Source organism: Lagenorhynchus albirostris, chromosome 2 (genome assembly GCF_949774975.1).
Source record: "Lagenorhynchus albirostris chromosome 2, mLagAlb1.1, whole genome shotgun sequence".
NCBI classification, from domain to species: Eukaryota; Metazoa; Chordata; class Mammalia; order Artiodactyla; family Delphinidae; genus Lagenorhynchus; species Lagenorhynchus albirostris.
Genome location: NC_083096.1, coordinates 169,886,406 through 169,906,463, shown reverse-complemented (window position 1 = coordinate 169,906,463; position 20,058 = coordinate 169,886,406). Strand labels below are relative to the sequence as shown.

The 20,058-nt window shown below is 52.4% G+C and overlaps 1 protein-coding gene across 3 annotated transcripts in view; it reads right to left on the bottom strand.

Annotated features, from left to right (window-relative positions):
* ECE1 (endothelin converting enzyme 1) overlaps window positions 1–20,058 on the bottom strand; it is a 114,660-nt gene that overhangs the window by 40,812 nt on the left and 53,790 nt on the right. For 2 of the 3 annotated variants that reach the window (XM_060141191.1, XM_060141193.1), the window contains exons 1-4: window positions 16,253–16,321; window positions 15,959–16,045; window positions 7,719–7,860; window positions 1,083–1,295 (exon numbers count right to left, since the gene is read on the bottom strand). In XM_060141191.1, the coding sequence (XP_059997174.1) occupies window positions 1,083–1,295; window positions 7,719–7,860; window positions 15,959–16,045; window positions 16,253–16,306 (496 nt within the window). In that variant the 5' untranslated portion in view covers window positions 16,307–16,321. Of the gene's footprint in view, window positions 1–1,082; window positions 1,296–7,718; window positions 7,861–15,958; window positions 16,046–16,252; window positions 16,322–20,058 lie in introns of those variants that run through there. The other variant, XM_060141192.1, reaches the window with a different exon arrangement.

Here is a 20,058-nt window from a genome sequence, read left to right as displayed (position 1 = left end):
TTTCCACTTTCGTCTTAAAGACACAGTTGCCTGAAATTCATAATCATCAAATTAGACTCTTTTCCTATCTCATGGGAAGGTTTCTGTCCCTTTGGGAAGATCTGCCCCCTTTTAGGTATCTTCTTCAATTTACCTACTTTTGAGTATCAAGATGCTTTTTTTTTTTTAAACTGAATAAGTATTTGTCAAATCTAAGTTCTGTCATTGATGGATTAATTGACTGGCTTTTCATGACCTAACCTCTCCCAGCATTTAGGGTCCCAGGATGGGGCAGGGGTCAGCAGGAGACAGGTATGGTGAAGGTCTCGGCCCTGAAGGGTTTAAGTCAGGACCTCTATAAGTTACAGCACAGGGTGTTTTGATTCCACATGGAGAAGCACCCAACAGGCAGATGTTAATTCAACAGACATTAACTAAAGATACAACTTCAAACAAGACCAACATGGGATTCTAACCTGAGGATGAAACAACCAACAACAAGGTCAACTAGAGGTGCTGAAGGCCTAACAAGGTATAAAGAGAAGAACTTCGGTTAGATGGCTTATCACGCAAGCTCGATTACCATGAGGCCAAGGAAGACTTCTGCCTACAATGAATAACTCTCAGATAAAACCGTTGTTAGAACTCTGATCAGCTCACAACCTTAAAATCTGATCTAGTGTGCTCAGCGTTCATTCCTTTTGCTCGTAACTTGCAAAACTCACAGTCGGTACTAGTCAAAACCTAAGGAAGAGCTTAAAGCCAGAAGAGCAATGACCACAGCTACCAGTTCCTGTGCACCTACTACATGCCACACATGCCACGTCAATGCTTCACACATGTGCTCACTCGTTCTCGAACCTCTGCAGTTTGGGTATTATTAATCCTGTTCTCATAGATGAAGAAAGTAAGGCTCAGAGATAAGTGACTTGCTCAGGATCACGCAATGAATGATGGGGCACATTTAACTCAGTCTCACCTACTCTGCAGCCCTTCGTCTCCCCATCCTGCCAAGCTCTTCTTTCAACCGGGCCTGGCTAGGTAGGTCCAGTGGACAGCCGTCCTCTGCAGCCCGTCCACTGGCCCCACTGCCGGGTGCTTACCGAGGAGGTGCTTGATGATGGCTTGGTTGTGTTCCCAGAGGTTGCTGAAGGTCCCCCAGCGTGAGTGGCCGTCAGGCACGGGGTTGGCTTTGATCCAGCCGCCACAGGCATAGGTGAAGAAGTCCTGGCAGGGGTCCACTGTAGGGTCCATGGAGCTCAAGATGGAGCTGGTCACTGAGATGCAGGCGTCACTTAGGCACACCGAGGGGGTTCCTGGCAGGGGTCAAGGACAAGAGGCCAGTGAAGGGAAGGCAGGGAAGAGGCTATGGCAATACAGCGCAGGTGGCCTGGGGCTCTGGGGTGCCATGCCCCACCCCAGCCCTGACCAAACAGATTTGGAACTGGACAGTCACTAGACCACTACGGAGGAAAGATTTCAGGAGATTTACGATCTCCTGATATGTAAAATTAGACTTCTGTCTAGCTGCCTAAAATCCTTTCTATGGCTTTAAAAATTATCCTGAACCAAGGTGCTTCTTTTAATCAGTCCTTCCTTCCACAAATATTCATTGATTTTTTTATTATTCCCTGATGTTCAACAAATTTGTTTGCTCATTCATGCATTCATTTATTCAACAAAATAATTACTGAGTATCTTCCAGGTTCTTTGCAGAATGTGTGTCTGTGTGTCTGTGTGTGGGTGTGTGTGTGGTATGTGTGGTGTGTGGTGTGTGTGTGGTGTGTGTGTGGTATGTGTGGTGTGTGTGTGTGGTATGTGTGTGTGGTGTGTGTGTGGTATGTGTGGTGTGTGTGTGGTGTGTGTATGGTGTGTGTGTGTGGTGTGTGTGTGTGGTATGTGTGGTGTGTGTGTGTGTGTGTGGTGTGTGTGGTGTGTGTGTGGTGTGTGTGTATGGTGTGTGTGTCATGTGTGGTATTTGTGGTGTGTGTGTATGGTGTGTGTGTGTGTGGTATGTGTGGTGTGTGTGTGGTATGTGTGGCGTGTGTGTGTGGTGTGTGTGTGGTGTGTGTGGTGTATGTGTGGTGTGTGTGTATGGTGTGTGTGTGTGTGTGTGGTGTGTGTGTGGTATGTGTGGTGTGTGTATGTGTGGTGTGTGTGTGTGGTGTGTGTGTATGTGTGGTGTGTGTGTGTAGTATGTGTGTGTGTGTGTGTGGTATGTGTGGTGTGTGTGTGTGGTGTGTGTGTATGTGTGGTGTGTGTGTGTGGTATGTGTGGTGTGTGTGTGTGGTGTGTGTGTATGTGTGGTGTGTGTGTGTGGTATGTGTGGTGTGTGTGTGGTGTGTGTGTGGTGTGTGTGTATGGGGTGTGTGTGTGTGTGTGTGTGTGTGTGTGTGTGTGTGTGTGTGTGGTGGGGATATAAAAGGCATAGTCCTTTCCTCCAAGAGTTAATAATTTAGTTGGGGATACACACATTATACAAGAAAAGTAAAAAGACAACAGTAGGAGAAATGTCTGTCATTTATTCTACCAACATAGACCGAGGATATTTAGTCCATGCCAAATGGGTGATGCAGACAATACGGTGCCAGGACTCAGGAAGAAAGAGTCTTAGGAATAGAAGGAACTATGAAACATCATTCCCACTGAGTACAAGGCAGCAGAGTTATCTCATTGAATCTTCAAAAAAATAAAAGTGAAACAACCTAAGAGATCACTTTAAGGCCATCTTTACATACAAGGAAACTGGGGCACAGAGAGACTAAGTACCCTGCTCAGTGGCCACTGGGGTTTGAACCCCAGCCTCTCTCTGCTATGCCTGCTATGGGCCTGGAAGGGAGCCCTCCCGGTGATGACTGGCCCAGGAGGCAGGGCAGCCCCATCTGTCAGGTGCTGCCATGAGGAGGGATGGGAGCTGGCGCAGGTGGGCAGCGTGGAGGGCTGCCAAATCCTCCAAGTGCCCCCAAAACCCAGTGCACAGAGGAACCAGCTTCCTTTGAGCCGGTTCTCACAGGACATGGGGCAGAGGCAAGAGGAGGGGGCCGGACTCCCGAGGCGAGGTTGGTTGGTGGGCTCAAGCAAAGCAAGCAAACGGTGGGCAGCCTTAGCCGTGGCCCAGCCCCAGGCGACGAGATGAAGCTGACTGCAGGAGATGGAGGCTGTGACTAAGCACACAGGCCCAGCCGCACCGCCTGTTGACCCAAGCTGACTGGCAACAAGAGGGACCGTTTCCTGATACGGGGGCGACACCCCCGTTGGAGGATGAGGACGCCAAGGCTCTGAGCAAGTGAACGGAACAAGGTCGCTCTGTGGTGTGGGAGCGCCCAGGCTGACCCCACTCCAGGCTGCTTCGGCAATGCCAAGGCCGGGGTTTTCCCACTTTCCCTCACCACCCCTTGGCCAGTCGTGCCAGGGGCTGCTGCAGCCCTTCTGGCGCGTTCAGTTCCCCACTGCACAGGGAGGAAGGCAGCAGGGCAGGCGTCAGGGGCTGTTTCTTAGACCTGGGTTCAAATCCCAGCTTTCTGCTTCTGGCCTCGCGCAAGTAGCCTCGTCTCTCTGAGGGTCGGTTTCTCCATCTGGAGATGAGGAAGGATGGTAGAACCAGTTTCACGGTGATGATGATCTCATGGCTGGGCGGGGGGCTCAGCTCCCTGGAGTCTTAGGGTCCAGTGTTCCCAGGCCAATCCTCAGAGAGCAGAAGAGAATGCATGGGCTGGCAGGGTGGTCTTCCTCTCACTCGGAGACACAATGCCAGCTGGGGCTGGGCAGCCTGTGTGCTTATTAACATCTGATGACAAACCCAAAGTCCTGAAGGCTAACAAAGGGCTCAGAACAGTCACACAACAGCACAAAAATCAGGGCGACTCTATGTCGAGGTAATTACTTGTTTTGAGATGACCGTACAACAGTGAAAGATTATTGAGCCCTTAGGCATGAAAATAGAGAAAGGAAACGGTAGGGGACACGGCACCATTTAAAATATCTCTAAATGAGAACTTTGAGTCGCATGCCCCACTTCCCGACTAAGGGAACGTACCAGAATCTTTATGGGGGCAGGGGATGGGGGAAAGAATTTCTGTGTAGTTTGAAAAAGCCTATTCACTATTATGATATAACTTCATATTTGGAAAAGGAAAAGAATACCTATTGTTTTTATACAACAAACTGCAGGAAGTAAAGCTTGACAAATACTTGGCTGGTGGGAAAACCCAGAAGCCAGCTGTTAAGAGGGTGATTCTCAGGGAGCAAGACACATCAGAATGTGTGTGTGTGTGTGTGTGTGTGTGTGTGTGTGTGTGTGTGTGTGTGTGTGTGTGTGTGTGTGTGTGTGTGTGAGTGAGTGAGAGAGAGAGAGAGAGAGAGTCAGAGAGAGGTATTTGTAGTTATCATAGGGGGACTTGGTTTTAAACCAAAATAAGAAGCCAGCCCCCAGGAATCAGTCTGAGAGGCTTGAGTTCTCCACTAAGCACCTAATCTGCTAGGCACACTGCAAGGTACCCAGGTGGTACTTAAGCAACAGTCACTTGATTATTTAACTATTACTGGTTTGTAGATGCTTTACCAACTATCCTTGGCCTAGCAGGTGCTTAATGTACATGTGATTAATTAATACACGGTTTCCAGGCCCCCTAATCTCCTGTCAACACGTTCAAAACTCAGCTCAGGCTCCCTCTGCTCAGGGAAAACTTCCCAGACCCTCATCCTTCTCTGTGCCCCTTGGCTGCCTGGGTGTCCGCTATCTGAGCACAGACCGTGCTATGTCATGGCCGTCTCCTTGTCTACATCCCCCACTAGAATGTGAGCCTGAGGGTAGAGCCAGCATCTTACTTGCATTTATAGTTCCTTTGCCCAGCATTGAACTTGGCACCTAGCAGCTATCCAATACATGGGTTTTTTGGTTTTGTTTTGTTTTTTGCAGTATGCGGGCCTCTCACTGTTGTGGCCTCTTCCACTGCGGAGCACAGGCTCCGGATGCACAGGCTCAGCAGCCATGGCTCACGGACCCAGCTGCTCCGCGGCATGTGGGATCTTCCCGGATCGGGGCACGAACCCATGTCCCCTGCATCCACAGGTGGACTCCCAACCACTGCACCACTAGGGAAGCCCCCCAGTACATGTTTGTTGAATGAATGAATGGCTGAGTGCATAAAAGAGCTTTGTCCAGGCCTTGGTCACCACCGGTGGATGCAGAAGATATTTCTTCCCTTTAGGACGTGAATGATCCGTCGAGCAGGTCCCAGATCCAGCTCACAGACTCGTCCGGATGGTGCCTGGCCTCGACACTAAGTAAGACACTTCAGAGTATTTTCCAGAGAATTTATCGTTTGTTTTGCTGTCACTGCTTGCAAAGCATCTGTAAGTTTCTGGAAAGGATGGTGCAGGAGGAAGGTGGATAAATATGTATTTAAGTGCCCAGACATAACTTAAAGGTGAGTCTTTCAGAATCACCAGAATTTGCGTTGACTGATGTTTGCACAGATGTGGCTGATGCCAGCCAGCACCTGCTGCTGGGTAATGAGGTTATTGTCAATATCTGGGGAGGCCTCTGCTTTCCCAGGCCCAGGCAGCTGATGAAGACACATGAATTGGCTCAAGGGTCACCGGATCCCCCGCCCAGCTCCACCCTGGGGGAAGAATTCCCCTCACCCAGGTCCAGCCTGGGGAAAACCCTTCTGCAGCCCCGAGGTGGAAGGGACAGACAGAAGCAGGATTCCTCCCTGCGGGCCCCACCTGGCAATGAAAGAAGTGTTTGGGGCCCAACCACTAGAAGCCAGGCCTTGGGGGCTCCCTTCTGGTTTCTGATGGAGAAACAGCCTGGGAACTCCTAGGGGCAATCTCAGGGCAATACTGCCTGCTGGAGTCTAGCCTGCTCCCCATTCACAGGGCCAAGAGCTGGGCAGACGAGGCTGGCTAGGGCCTATACTTCCAGGCAGGGTGTTCTGAACTAAACCTGATTTAGCATGAAGCAAGATGGCGGCTGCAGCAGGACTTCCCTGGTGGTCCAGTGGTTAAGGCTCCGCGCTTCCAATGCAGTGGGCGCGTGTTCGATCCCTCGTAGGGGAACTAAGATCCCACATGCCTTGTGGTGTGGCAAAAAAAAAAAAAGAAAGGCTGTTCCCACTTAATCCTCCTTCTTGCTCTTCGTTCATTCAATTGTTTACTTATTCATTTTGCAAAGTATTTGCACATCTATGGCATGCAGGCACTATGCTAAGCACATATGGCTAAGAAATCATTAATTAATTAATCAGATATGCATTAATCACCTGCTGTGCTAGGCGCATTTGGTAAAAATCTACAAATCATTAAATAGTCAGTTAAACAATTAAGCGATTATTTCTTAGGTACCACTTAGGCACCTGACATAGATTAAGTTCTCATTAAATGTTTGTGGAAGGAAGAATGAATGAATGAATGAGTGCTTGATCCAGGAGCGATGTAAGGATGACTCAGATGAAGTCTTGCCCTCCCTCCAGGCCCCCAAATTCCTTCCTCATTCCAGTGCAGCATGGCCACCCACACAGGCCAGGAAATTCACAGTGGAGAAGGCTCAACAAAACCTGCAGTTGACGTTCCCCAATCCTGTGAAGGTTCACGATGGCTCTGATGGGATGAGTACCAGGTGACCAAGTTGATGGGGTTAAACTCTTGGCAGAGGCCCAGAGGCTACTCAACCAGGTGGCCTACTGTCATGAGAAAGCTGGATCTTGGGGCCCAGGGGAGAGATCCTGGAACTGACTGAACTCCCATCCTTATTTTTAACTTGGATCTGCCCTTTCCAGGTCCATAAGAGTTCATGGATCATTGATTCTGTGTAAGACACTTGCTACATACACTCAGCCAGACACAGAGAACCAGCCTCGGGCCGCGGACAGTGGGATTGAAGTGGGGTCTGATCATATACAAGGCAGGACAGAGAAATGAGATGACAGAGGTACACAAAGGTCCCTGGCTCACAGAAGGACAGATTTTCTGGGAGTACTAACCCACGCTGGAGTGCACCACGAATTACAAAGCCTGAGCTCTGGGGTCCGCCAGCCCATGGTTGAACTCCAGCTGCCCCACTCCCTCTCGCACTAGCCACGTGATCTTGGGCAAGTTACTTAGTGCCACTGCCTCAGTTTCCTTGTGCGGAAAACAGGGCCAGAAGCAACCACACCTCACAGGGCTGCTGTGAGGAGGCAATGAGATTACATCCGTAAAGGAGAGGGCTGGTATTTGGTACATGGAAAGTATTCAGCAAACGGAAGCCATTATTGCTATTTTGTTGGAACTAAGGATGGAGGACAGGGCCAGCCCGTGTGTTGTGTCGAACCAGCCCACATCCTAACAATAATAGTACCTGGAGCTAAGGCTAGAGAAGGCCTACTGGGCACCAGGTATGTGATAGACATCATCTCGAATCCTCAGAGACAACCCCAAACTGAGCACTATTTTCTCCATTTAAAGTAGAGAAGACAGAGGCTCTGAGAGATCGAGTGACTTGTCCAAGGTCACATGGACAATAAGTTGCCTGGCCAGGATTTGAACTCATGTCCTTCTGACCCCAAAACCTTAACATCACCCATCTGCCCAGCTCCCAGGTCTTGGTCTGTTGCAGCAACCCCAGCCTCCAGACCCAGCTCTCTCCTTGGCCTCAGAGGCCAGTCCTGGCTTGAGCAGGGAAGCCCCCTTCTACAAGTGGACACAGCCTGGGGCGGGAGTGAGTGAAGCCCATCATGCCACACGGGTGCACCTACTTGTCTGGTACTGGATGCCTAGCGCTGCCAAGCAGGCCACCATTCCTGCCGCCAGAAGTGCTACCAGCATCACCAGCCGCTTCTCCAGCTGGGTCCGTGCGGCCCAGCACCTCCGGCCACTCCGGGGGCTTCGGAAGTTCACCTGTAGGGAAGGAGACAGGCGGGGCGAGGAGAACGTGAGCCCAGGGCCCCCAGTACCCAGGAGGAGGGGGCTCCACGGCAGAACCCAGCCCTGGGGAGACACCAGGGCTGCCTGATGTCCCCTCCTGCCTCAGGGGTGGTCTGGTTCCCATGGAATCGGTCCTAATCCAGGAAAGGAACCAGCACCCTGCTCGGCAGCTCAGATTCGCTGCGAAACATCCGAGTTAAGCAGTCAACCCAGCTGGGCTTGTGTTTTTTGTGTCACCTGATACGGGTAGAAGAAAAAAAAAAAGATCAGCTTTTCCCTGTTTCTCCAGTAAGGAGTTCAAAAAAAAACCAGGATGTTTGGACTCACAGGCATCCAGCAGACATCCAGCTGGGCTCTCTCCAGAGCCCCAGCTTCAACAGGCCGGGGGTGACACAACCCCCATGATAACACAACCACAGTGCATACTTCCCGGGGCACAGACAGCCTTAGCTGTCGAAACCGTCATAACCCCATGAGGGCTGTGTTCTTAGTTTCTTTTTACAAATGAGGAAACCGAAGTCCGGAGAGGTGAGACCCTTGCCTCTCATCACACAGCTAAATGGGTAGAGCTCGGATTTGAGCCCAAGTGTATTGATTCTAGAGCCCGCCTGTGGGTCAGAGATTAGAGTCTTGGGAGATGTCAGGGGAGATGCAATGGAGAAATAGCTCCATTGGAGCAGGTCCTCAAAGGGAGGAAAAAATGTCCTCAGCCTAACAGCAGCTAAACAGGAAAGGAGGCACAATGGGAGGAAGTGGAGGGCGTGTCAGGGCCTTCCAGGCTGAGGAGGAACCCACCAGTCTATAGCACTCAGAGTCCTCGGCCCGGCCCTCAGACCCAAGGCCAGCTGGGGGCTCCCCTCTGTACTACGAGGCGCTTCCTGCAAAAGCCAGGGCCGCGGGACAGGAAGGGTCCCCTGAAGGTGGGGTTCAGTTTAGTGACATTGTGGCCAACAGTCGAGCACCAACTCAGGGCCACGTTGGAAAGACCGAGGGGAAAGATAGACTCCCTTGCTTTCAGCTGCTCACTGCCCAGCAGAGAGGCAGATAAAGAAACAGACTGGGGTGGGCAGAGGTTCAGTCTGGGAAGGCTTCCTAGAGGTGGGGATGCCTGGGCTGGGTCTTAAAGAATAACTAGAAGCTGGCCAGGTGAATGGGGAGGGGAAAGGAAAAGGGGGGCCTGGATCCTAAGGGGTGCTGTAAGCCAGGTGAAAGACTGGGGACTTCCTCCTGAGGGCTGGAGTGACACGATTAGATTTACCCTTTGGAAAAGCCAAGGTGGAAGGAGCAAGGCTTGGAGGGGAGCAGGCATGCAGGCAGGGAGACCCACAGCCTGCCAGGAGGTGAAGGGGGTGATGTCAGGGGAGATGAGGAGACCCAGCCTCTGACCTGCAAGTGCCCCCCAACAGCTGAGGGGATGGCGGCCCCTAGGAGCAGGTCACAGCCTTCAGGGAGCCTCACCCTGGCGCCTGGGGAATCTGAGGCTGGTCACCTTAAGGAAGGGCATTGAACAGCCTCACGGTCGTCACTGGCTATTTTGTGAACAGAAAATGACTGGGGGGGCTTCCCTGGTGGCGCAGTGGTTGAGAGTCCGCCTGCCGATGCAGGGGACACGGGTTCGTGCCCCGGTCCGGGAGGATCCCACACGCTGCGGAGCGGCTGGGCCCGTGAGCCATGGCCGCTCAGCCTGCGTGTCCGGAGCCTGTGCTCCGCAACGGAGAGGCCACAGCAGTGAGAGGCCCGCGTACAGCAAAAAAAAAAAAAAAAGAAAAGAAAGAAAATAACTGGGGGTTACTGCTCTAGAGAAAGAGGAAGACAAGAACTGTTTGTGGAAAAAAAAAAAAGGTGGGTCCTACAACCGAGAAAAGGAACTTGAGGCTTGGTGACAATGCTGTGGAGGTCCGGGAGGCCCGGACACAGAAGCAGCTGTGTCAGGCGGGGGTCGGGGCAGGTCGCCTCCTGGAATCCCATAAGAACCTTTTTAAAAGCGTGAGACATGCAGATGCTGACCACGCTACTGGTGCAGACACAGCCTGGGACGAGCTGACATGCTCACAGCAATCGACGTCTATAAAGTGCTTTTTCAGAGGCATCAATTCTCTCACGCAGTTTACCCTGGGCACCGGCATCTCAGAGGGCCCCCAAAGGACTTGCCCTGTCTGCGGATGCTGACATTTACTTTTCCTGGGCCCCTGAGCTGGTCTCACCTTCTGCCTCCCACTCTGGGCCTCTCAGTGCCCCCATTACCAAGGCTCAGCTCGTGGGGGGAGAGGGGTGAAAAGCTAAGAGATGGAGCGATCTTGGTGTAACAGGTATCCCGTCCCCTCGGAGGCCAAGGATCACAGCCGTCAGGGCTGGGGAAGCAGAAAACCCTCTCTTATGTGGACAGAGCAATACCGAGGTGCAGGGAAGCTGAGGAGGTGAAAGGGAGAGAAAGAAGAAATAAAAGGGAGAGGATGAAAGACAAAGGGAGGGAAGGAAAAAAAGAGTAATCATGGCAGGGATTGTTTGAGGGCTTTCTGTGCTTCCGGCATCACGTTCATTCTATTTTGTTGCTAGATGATGCTATTCTATCTTCACAACATCCCTAAGAGTAGGTATGAGTACTAGCTCCAGAAGAAACACAGGAAGTGGGGCGAGGAGACAGCGTGAGAAAACCCACGTCCCTCCCGAACCCACAGCCTCCGCCGAGTGGCCACGCTGCCCCCCAGGAGCTGCGAGCCGAGCTGAGCCTCATTGTTTAACGTCAAACAAACAGATGGTGTTCCCTGCAAAACTTAAACAGAATTAAGTCAGAATTAAATTAAAAATTCCTATTTCTAGGCAGAAATGGCAAACGGAATTTGAAAATAGGGTTTTTAGCCTCTGTACTGTTCTCTGCTCGACTTGAACAACCAGGTTGACGGGCCTCGTGGTTTCTGCACAGGCCTCACGTCTGAGGGCAGAAATCCAGAGGCATCCTCCCGCGGCAGGAGAAGTCACCGGGAGACTGCGCCGGGATCAAGGGGCCTCTCCAGGAGAGCCTGTCCAGCTCCTGGGTGCAACGGACAGAGCCGGGGCTGTGGGTCTGAGCTGCCGTCTGGCTCCGTGCTGTCTCCTCCCTGAGCTCCTCTTGTCCCCACCTTGCCTCCTTCAGAGCCGGCCTTTTGGAAATGAGGGCGTGCTGATCCTGAGAGAAGGGTCTGCAGGGACGTGGAGGGTCGGGAGGTTAGTGACGGGCAGCCCTCTTGGTCTCTGGAGAGGTAACAGGGAAGGGGCATCAGCTAAGGCGCAGAGCTGACGTCTGGAAGATGGGGTAAGGATGACCGTGAACGCTCAGCTCACTGGCGGGCTTAACATCCTAGCGACTGTCGTGTGAGGCAGAGAGAGAATGAAACAGAGAGGAAAGGATGCGCTGGCAAGACAGGTGGAGAGGGAGACCGAGAAGGAAACAGAGCTGGAGAACGAGAAAGAGGGAGGAACTGTCTAGCTATCCAGCCCAGGAGTTCCCAGGGTTTCCAGAGCCAAGGGAACAAAGCCCTGATGAGGGACAGATATTCGGTTACAGAAGTGAGGGCCTGGTGCGGCAAGGTTCTGCAAGAAGGAGTTCTGCAGGCGAGGATGGGACACCACGCCCGGGGCCCAGGAGACAAGCCAGCAGAAGGTGCGGGGAGCCTGGCTTTCAGAGGAAACAGGGGCTCCAGAGGGAAGGCAGAGTCTTTTCCTGAGTCACCGCCTGGCCCCCCAGCGACCTGGCTGAGTGGAGCAGCGCACAGGAGTCAGTCTGGCCAAAGGATTGGCAGGGAGCGCAGCCGCTGCAGCCCGAAGGCCAGACCACTCCGTGGGGGCTGGCAGGGAGGTCTGGCTGCCTGCCTTGAAGTCAGCCTTTCGGAGCAGACAGACCAGGACAGCCTGGCCCTGCGTGATATCCTGCCTCCATCAGGGTGTTAGGTTGGGGAAGTTTCTTCTAGCACAGTTTCTATATGGTGAGCTTCTGGCTGAGGCCACTGGGGCCAGGCCAGAGTGAAACTAGAATGCCCTCCTGTCCTCCCCATTTCCCTCCTGAGCCCTACCTGCCCCTCTGCCCCTGTGCCTGACTCTCTTCCAATGACTGAGAACAGCTTATAGTATAGTACCTGTTGGGAGGGAGGGGACTCCTTATATATAAACAGGATCAAAGTCTAGTATTTAAAAGAAGCACTTTCCAGCTCTCTTTGCTTCCCAGAGAAACACCCAGCTGCTGATGACACGACGGCACTGGAGAAAGGGCACCAATCCGAGAAGTCAAAGGTCACCCTTGACTTTTTCAAGATCCCTCATGCGTCCCTGGGCGGCCTCTGGACCTCAGTCACCTATTTTTAAAATGAGGAAGTTGGATGAGGTGCCAGGTCTGACCAGCTCAGATCCCAGAACAACTCGAAGGCCAGAAGCATAAAGATCTAACAGGCAGGTAGAGCTGAAAGGGTCTCCTGGTAAGCAAAGACGTCTCTGTAAAGCACTCAGTGGGACTGTCTCTGAAATCACCTGCTAAAGACAGCTCTGTGCATGGCGGGGGGCGGGGGTAGAAAAATGAGAAAACCACCACTAAGAATTCAATATCTCAGCTTTCCTTTTTCTTGAAAAAATTGATTTTTAGGATTAACTGGATGAGTTTCAAAGGTTTTGGTAAATAGTTGGGGCCCTCTGCTCCCCAGTTTAGGCTGCAAATGTATCTTCAGCTATTTCTCTTTGAGCCACTGGGGTGTGGGGAGACCAGGCAGCCAGTTTGAGCAGAACAGAGGCAAAGGTATTATATTTAGGGCATCCCTGAGATATCATGCCTGGTGAGTTTTGATAATGATCCCGGTAACAACCAAATGCATTTTCTGTTGCATTATACATGGTGCTTTCACTTATATTGTCTCATTTCAATCTTTGCAACAGCTCTGAGAGGTGGATTAATATTAACCCCATCTTGCCAAAAAAAGCGGTTTAAGTGAGTAGTTTTCAGGTCTCAGAGCCCACGAGAGGTGAAGCTGGGGCTCCGTGTTAGAGATGGGGCTTTCAATTCTGTACTCAGTCCACAGTGACTAATTTTAGTTGACTGTAATTAACTTGTACCTCAAATATGAGATCAAGGGAAAGAAAAATCCTTTCTTTCAGGTGAGGTACAGGTAGAAATTTGCTCCAGCTAAATACAGCACTTTGTCAGCATGTTCAGGCAAAAAGGTGGCAAGTTTGGCTGAAAGATGCAAGTTTTCATTTACTAGTGTTGGTATCGATGACTTTGAAGTTCCGAGAACCAATGGGCTTCCAAACCTTAAAAAATCAAGTAGCTGATTTTTATAGCTGCCCGTCAAGAGAGGGAGATTTGGGGGGACTGGGTCCATTTTAAAAAGCCTAAAATTGAGGGAGCAGTTGCGTTTCTAGCAATCACTCACAGGAAATTATTCGAAAGTCTAGAAAATGGTCACCCACAGTGTTAGAGATATTGGGCCTACTGTCCAACTGTAGCAGATTGAGTAAATATACTTTTATACATTGGTACCGTAAAGTATTATGATTTTTATTGGTAGCATGTTTTGGAAGTATTTTTTTATTGTATTTTATTTTTTTGGTCCCACCACATGGCTTGCGGGATGTTAGTTCCCCAACCAGGGATCAAACTTAGGCACTCGGCAGTGAAAGCACCGAGTCCTAACCACTGGACCGCCAGGGAATTCCCTGGAAGTACTTTTAAAATTGAGGTACAGTTGATGTTTTCGAAGTTTTTAACAACATAGAAAAATGCTTATGAAGTGGCACTAAATGAAAAAAGCCGGACAAAATACTGTGTACTTAGAGTGAGCTCAACTATATTCTAAAATATATATAAGCAAATGTGAAAAACTAGAAGCGGTTATCTCTGAGTGGTGGGGTTACTGTTTCTTTGTAAATCTTTTTTTATACTTGACTCTTTTTTTTTTCCCACAAATGAGCATGCAAAGTTTTTATATTGGAAAAAAAATCCCTATGATTAAAAACATAAAATTAATAGAAAACTCTGCTTTGTAAGATGAGATAAATAGGTTCTTGACTCTTAGAAGAACGATTGTTAGCTAGTTCATGTTTGCTTTAGGGAAGTCGGGGAGTCTCAAGGAAAGCCAGGCTGGGTACCCACAGAAATGCCTCCAAATCCTTGGGGCAAGCTTTTTGGCTTTTCCTATAGTAAAAATGGGCGATTTACCCAGTTTGGCAGTTTGGTGTACTGCCAACCAGTGGCAGTTTGCACTCCAACCACATGATAGCTGTGTGACCACAGGAATGTCCCCAACCTCTCTGAGAGTCAGCTTTGTCATGTGTAGCATAGCCACAGGGGCCCTTACCTCATGACCAGAAGAAAAAACAAGAATCCTAGCAGGCCCAGAAATATGTATTACATCCATTTTCTCTGACTCCATTTTAAAGATGAGGGAATTGCGACTTAAAGAGATTAAGCTGCTCACCCAAGATCACAAGTGGTGTCAAATTCAAAGGTGGGCCCCCGGCTTCAGAGACTGGGCTGCCTCCACTCTGCCAGGCAGCCTCAGGCGGATGAATGTACTTTGTGACCTGAAAAAAGGCTATACCCACGTGGGCTGCTGTTGTGATGATGACAACACAGCATATTATTTTGTTGTGAATTCCAAAATGCTTCTGTGCTGATATATTTAGAACCTTCTGTGAAAGATGAGACTGAAAAAGATTGCTGATTAGACTCTGTTTTGATTTGGGAAGGGAAAAGCGCTGCCACAGAAATCTAATTTCCTGCTGGATTTAGCCTCTTAAGAAGGGTCTACGGGGAAGAGGGTCTAGACAGACTGCGTTTGATTTCTCACTCCCAGATTTCTAGCTCTGTGACCTAAGGCAAATTGTCTCCCCTGCTGGAGCCTCAGTTTCCTCATCTGTAAGTGGGAACAGTAATCCCTATAGCTCATGGGGGTGGTCCTGAAATTAAGTGGGATGATGTAGGTAAAGGTGCTCTGTTCCAGTGGGCAGACCACGTGGGATCATGAGTTTGGATCTCCCTGGGCCTATTTAACCAGTCTGGAGGAGGGACTCAATCAACACTGTTTCCCTTTACTAATATTATGATCCCAGCTTCTAAGAGCCTGAGTAGGGCTGGGCCTGGCAGCCTAAGTTTCCACACACCCTAAGTTTGCCCTTCAGAGGAGTTGTGATTTGTTGTCAGTTCACTGGGCAGCCCCAATACTCTCCTCAATGCCCCCCTTGGTCAACCTGGCAGAAGTCCTCCTGGACTGAGCTGCTCCAGCCTCTCTTTAAGCCGGTTTTTCGGAAGTCAGGTCACAGGGCCCCCTTGGGCATCCTTCATATTTCCAACTCGCTCCCATCCACCTGCCTGAGTCCAAACCCAACCAGGGCTGAGGTCCTGGTCAGGACTGTCCCAACTCAGCCCCACAGGGGAAGAAGAGCAAAAGAAGCGACACTCACTGGTCTGCTACCAGGCAGGGAGGCAGTGGGCATATTGGAATCCCACAGGGGCAGACCCTGGGTGGGGGAGGAATTGGGCTTCCTGAGTAGGCTGAAAGGGGCAGGGAAAGGGGGAGCAGAGGATGGGCTCCAACCCCCAGCAAACTCAGGGACTGGGGGAAAAGAGGAAGAATGGGGTAATGCCCACCAGACAGGGTGACCAACCACCCCAGCTGGCCGAGGACTGACGGGATTCCAGGGCTTTCCATGCTACAACTGGGACAGTTTTAGACTCTGCCAGTAACGGGCTGTGTGACCCTGGGCAGGTCTCTCAGTACTCAGGGACGGCCTCTTCTGTGAAAAGAGAACTGGACCAGCTCACCTCTACAGGATGCTTCAACTCTGCCACCTGGCCTGTAGCCCCAGTAGCAGGTGGTCGTCAGGAGGGTTTGGGGAGGTGCAGGGCTGGGGAGGGGAGGCCGGTGGGGGGAGTCCAGAGCCTCAGGGGCACTCCTAATCCAGAAAGACTTTTTCGACAAGGAGCCCAGAGCTGCCGGTCTGGCACTGGCCCCCTGCCTCCCGACTGGCAGGATTGGGGCGGGGGCGGCAACAGCGCGACTGCCTGGTGGGCCTGGGCTGGGGGCTCACAGAGGGCCCGGGTTCCTACCTGCAGGTGGTTTGGGTACACGTCACCCTCGGGGAGCGAGTCCACCAGGTCCTCCTCGTCCAGCGTAGCCCGCTTGTAGGTTGACATCTGCAAGGCCAAGTGCAGCACGGACTCTCTTAGCGCCTCCATGGCTCTCACGCCCGAATGGGGAAGCGGCCACCCGCCGCCTCCGCTGCCGCGCCCCGCCCCGGCCGGGACACCGAGACCGGCCCACGGACCGGCCCGCGGCGGGGGAGGGGGGTTCCCGCCTCCCTCCGCCACCCCCTTCCCCGCTTATGCAACACCGCGCCTCACCCCCAGAGCCGACAGCGCGGCGGCCACCGGCCACGGCGGCCACAGGCTCCGCATGGTGCCCCCCGCGACGCCCGGATCCCCCCCGCCGCCGCCGCCGCCGCCGCCGCCGCCGCCGCCGCCGAGCGCCCTCGGGTCTTGCCCGGGCGGGCCCGTTTGTGAGGCTGGGACGGGCTTCGCACCACCTTCGCGGGCGGGGCCTGATCGGCGCGGCTCCGGTTCCCTCCCTGGCCGCGCGGGGGAGACCACCCCAGGGCCGGAGTCCCCGGGGAGATGGAGGCTGCTCCCTTTCCCAGAGATGGGGTGGAGGGGCCTTACCCCAGCAGGCAGGAAGGGGGCTCGCAGCAGCCCCTCCTTCGAAGAAACATTAAATTCCCCTTCAAATAAACCTCTATGGCAGATACCAAAAGTCAGGTATTAGGAAAGTGCCCCTAATTTGGCCTACAACAGTCAAGAAAGAGGTTCCTCACCACTGTCCCTTAGGGGCCCCAAGAGCGGTCTTGCCCATTGGAGCTAGAAAGATTAGGGGGGAAAAAAGAGGTGGTATACAAAAAGGCATGTGTCTCCCCTCTCATTTCCGCCATCCTCTAGCTCAGGGGTCTTTAAGTCAGAGTTCATGATGATCTCAGAAAATTCCAGAGAACTCTCCTGACCTAGAATGAAAAATGTTACGTGTGTGCGCTTGGGTGGCTGGAGGGGAATCCCATGCTTGTCTCCAGGCTCACAGGTGTGACCTTACCCTCAAAACATTAACAGCTTGGGGCCTAGTTGAAAATCAGGAAGGTGACCCTTCCCTCAGATGTGGGGTGCTCAGGCACTCTCCCTCCCACCTGAGACCCCAGACAACCCTACCCAGCAGTTTCCCAAAGGACCCTCCGTATCCAGTGAGACCTGGGATCCCCCGCATTTATACATTTTTTTCAGCTTTCCAAAGTGCGCCTCTGTTCATTCCCGTATTTGACTCTCACAGTCACACGTGTGTGAAGGAACAGGCACAGAGGGCTGAGGTGACATCCAGGGTCACAGACACAGTAACAGCTCCTGAGGTCTCCTGGCTTCGCCTTCTGCCTTCTTATAGCCCTCTCTGCAGCCGGAGCGAGCCTTTAACAGGAAATTCTGATCTTGTTACCCTTGCTTCAAACTCTGCAGGGACAGTCCCTTTACCAGTCCCCCATGGCCCCTGCTCACCCTGACCCTCATCTTGTACTGCTCCCACCTCACTCACTCAGGCCCCAAATTCTCTGGCCCTTCCTCTGTTCCTCAGATTCTTCAAGTTTCTCCTTCCCTCAAGACCTTTATAGCGCTGTTGCCTCTATCTGGAACATTCTTTCCTCATCTCTACTCCTCCCACGGCCGGCTCCTGCTTCAGATGTCAGTTTAAATGTCGCCTCCTCAAATATCCCAACCATCCCAAGTAGACACCCGAATTCTCGATCACGGCACCCCATTTTCCCCTTCATAGTATTTACTGCACTCTGTTATTTATTTATTTATGTTGGTTTTTAGGTCCATCTCCTTCCCCCTCCCCAGAATTGTGAGTTTTATCAGGGCTGGGACCTTGTCTGGCGCAGAGAATCCCCATCACCTGGCATACCACAGGTGCTCAATAAACTTAAAATGAATGGTAGAACAATTAGAGGGGAAGTGAAAATTACTCTGGGGAAGTGCCTTTGAATCCCTGTGCATCTAATTTTGCACTGCCCAAAGACAAAGGAAACATGTCTAAGCACCCTGGGAGAGGCAGGGTGCGTGGGAAGAATTTGAATTCTGGGGTCTTCTGCTCCACTCCCACTGGGTGCAGGACTTCCCATTACCCACCCGAGAGAGAGAAAGGGCTCCCAGGCTGCTTCATTTCATGCTGGGCTACAGCTGGGCTTTTTCTGAAATCAGGACTCTCAGCTACACTAAGCCACAGGTGTTACCTGCCCCAGGAAAAGACCCTTGAAAAAGAAATTCAAGTCACCGAACATCTCTACTGCCTGGCACAGCAGCTACTATTTCCTAGGCACCTAGGGGTATGAGGTGTTTGTCAGTTCTTCTACACCCGTCATCTCATTTAAGCTCTTGGCTCTGAAGCAGGTATTCCTGGCCCCTTTTACAGAACCTGAAACTGAGGCTCGGGGAAGTAACTTGCCCAGGGGTAGTGAAGCAACGGCTCCTCCTTCCGTCTCAGCTCAGAGGTCAGCCCTTCCGGAAAGCTCTCCTGACCGTTCTTCTCTGATCCCAAGCAGCATCTGGCCTCCTGTTCTGTATCCTCCGCCTCCCCAAGCCCCCCATCCCATGCTTCCTTCTGCTGAAAGCGCACAGCCCCTTAAGTAGGAGAACCTTGAAGGCAGGGGTTGGGTCTCGTCAGGCCTTACATCCCCAAAGGCCTAGTCGGGGGCTGGAGCCTCCACAGGCATCTGAGCGAAGGTGAGAAGCGAAGGAGGAGGCTGGCAGCCCATCCCAGGGGCCGAGGCCAGCCTGTCCGTGGAGGGGTGACAAGGGAAGCTCACATACCTCCCGAGCAGAAATCCAGAAATCCGCGGAGACGAAGAGCTGTTTATTTTTCAGCACACAAAAGATGAGGGGCCCTTCCTGAAATGCTGCCGGCCCGGGGCTGGGGAGTGAAACCGAACCCACCTCAGACGTGGGAATGGCTTAGCTGGCTCTGCCCCATGGGGAGCACAGTGGGCCCCAGTCAGCAAGTGACATTCCAACGACAGGGCAGCCCTATCTCTTACCTGCCAGGTTCTGGGCGGGGCCTTCCACACAATGTCTTGCTGGATCCCCACACCCACCAAGAGCCCCAACCTCAGCAGGTATCACTTCCCTTTTAGAAGGGGGAGGGGACTAGGCAGGGAGAGGGGCTGGGCAGACCAGACACCTAGAATGAGCCACTGGGCCCAATGTATCTCTCCCGACCCCGTGAAGCCCTGTGAGGTGGCGATCACCACCTCCACTTTACAGAGGAGAAGACTGAGGACTGGGGAGGTGGCGGCACACACCGTCCCCCGCCCCTACTGCCCCCCGCCCCTGCCCCAAGTCACCTGGCTAGAGAGTGAGATGCCGGGATGTGACCTCACCACGCTGCCTCCAGAGAACCCCAGGCACTCAGCTAGTGAGGGGCAGCGCTGGGCCTGAAACCTGGGTCCTGGCCCCCTGGTCCCGTGCTCTTTGTGGAGGGGGAGTTGCTTCTTCAGGTGGGACCTCATGGAGTCCAGAGGCGCAGAGTGGCAGGGCAGCCAGCGCCGTTCTCCCTAATTCCCTCATTTGCGGTTGTGGGGATGCCCGCAGCCAGGGAGCTTCAGGGAAGGGGAAGAACCTCTGCTGCTCTGGGGAGAGTCTCTGCCTTGATCTGCTCGCTCCTCTCCCAGCTCCGCTGAGCCCCTGGATGTGAAATGTGGGCCTGGTGTTCCCGTGAGAAGGGCTTGGCGGAGACCAAGAATGGAGGAGTGGGAACCATGGTCCCCAGTCCTCCCGCTACACAGAGAAGGTGAGGAAAGCCCAGCTCTGGAAACCCCACCCTGTGGAAATCAAAGGCCTAGGGTGAACAGAAATGAGAAGTATTATAAATGCTCGTGTGTTTCTGACGACAAAGGCCTCTGGCCCAGGGGCAGGGCACTGGGTGTGATCCCACCTGGGATTTGCCCCGACTATGTTAGTCACTCAGATGGCTCTTGGGGTTGGTTTGCTCAAGGGCGGGGCTATCTTCCAAGAAATCTAGGAGCCCGTCAGAGGCAGCTGTAAGTGAAATTCAGAGGCTTGCGACTCCGTGGCCACATCCTCTGAGCCATTTTCACATTCTGTTTCTAAGTTTCAGCTCCTTA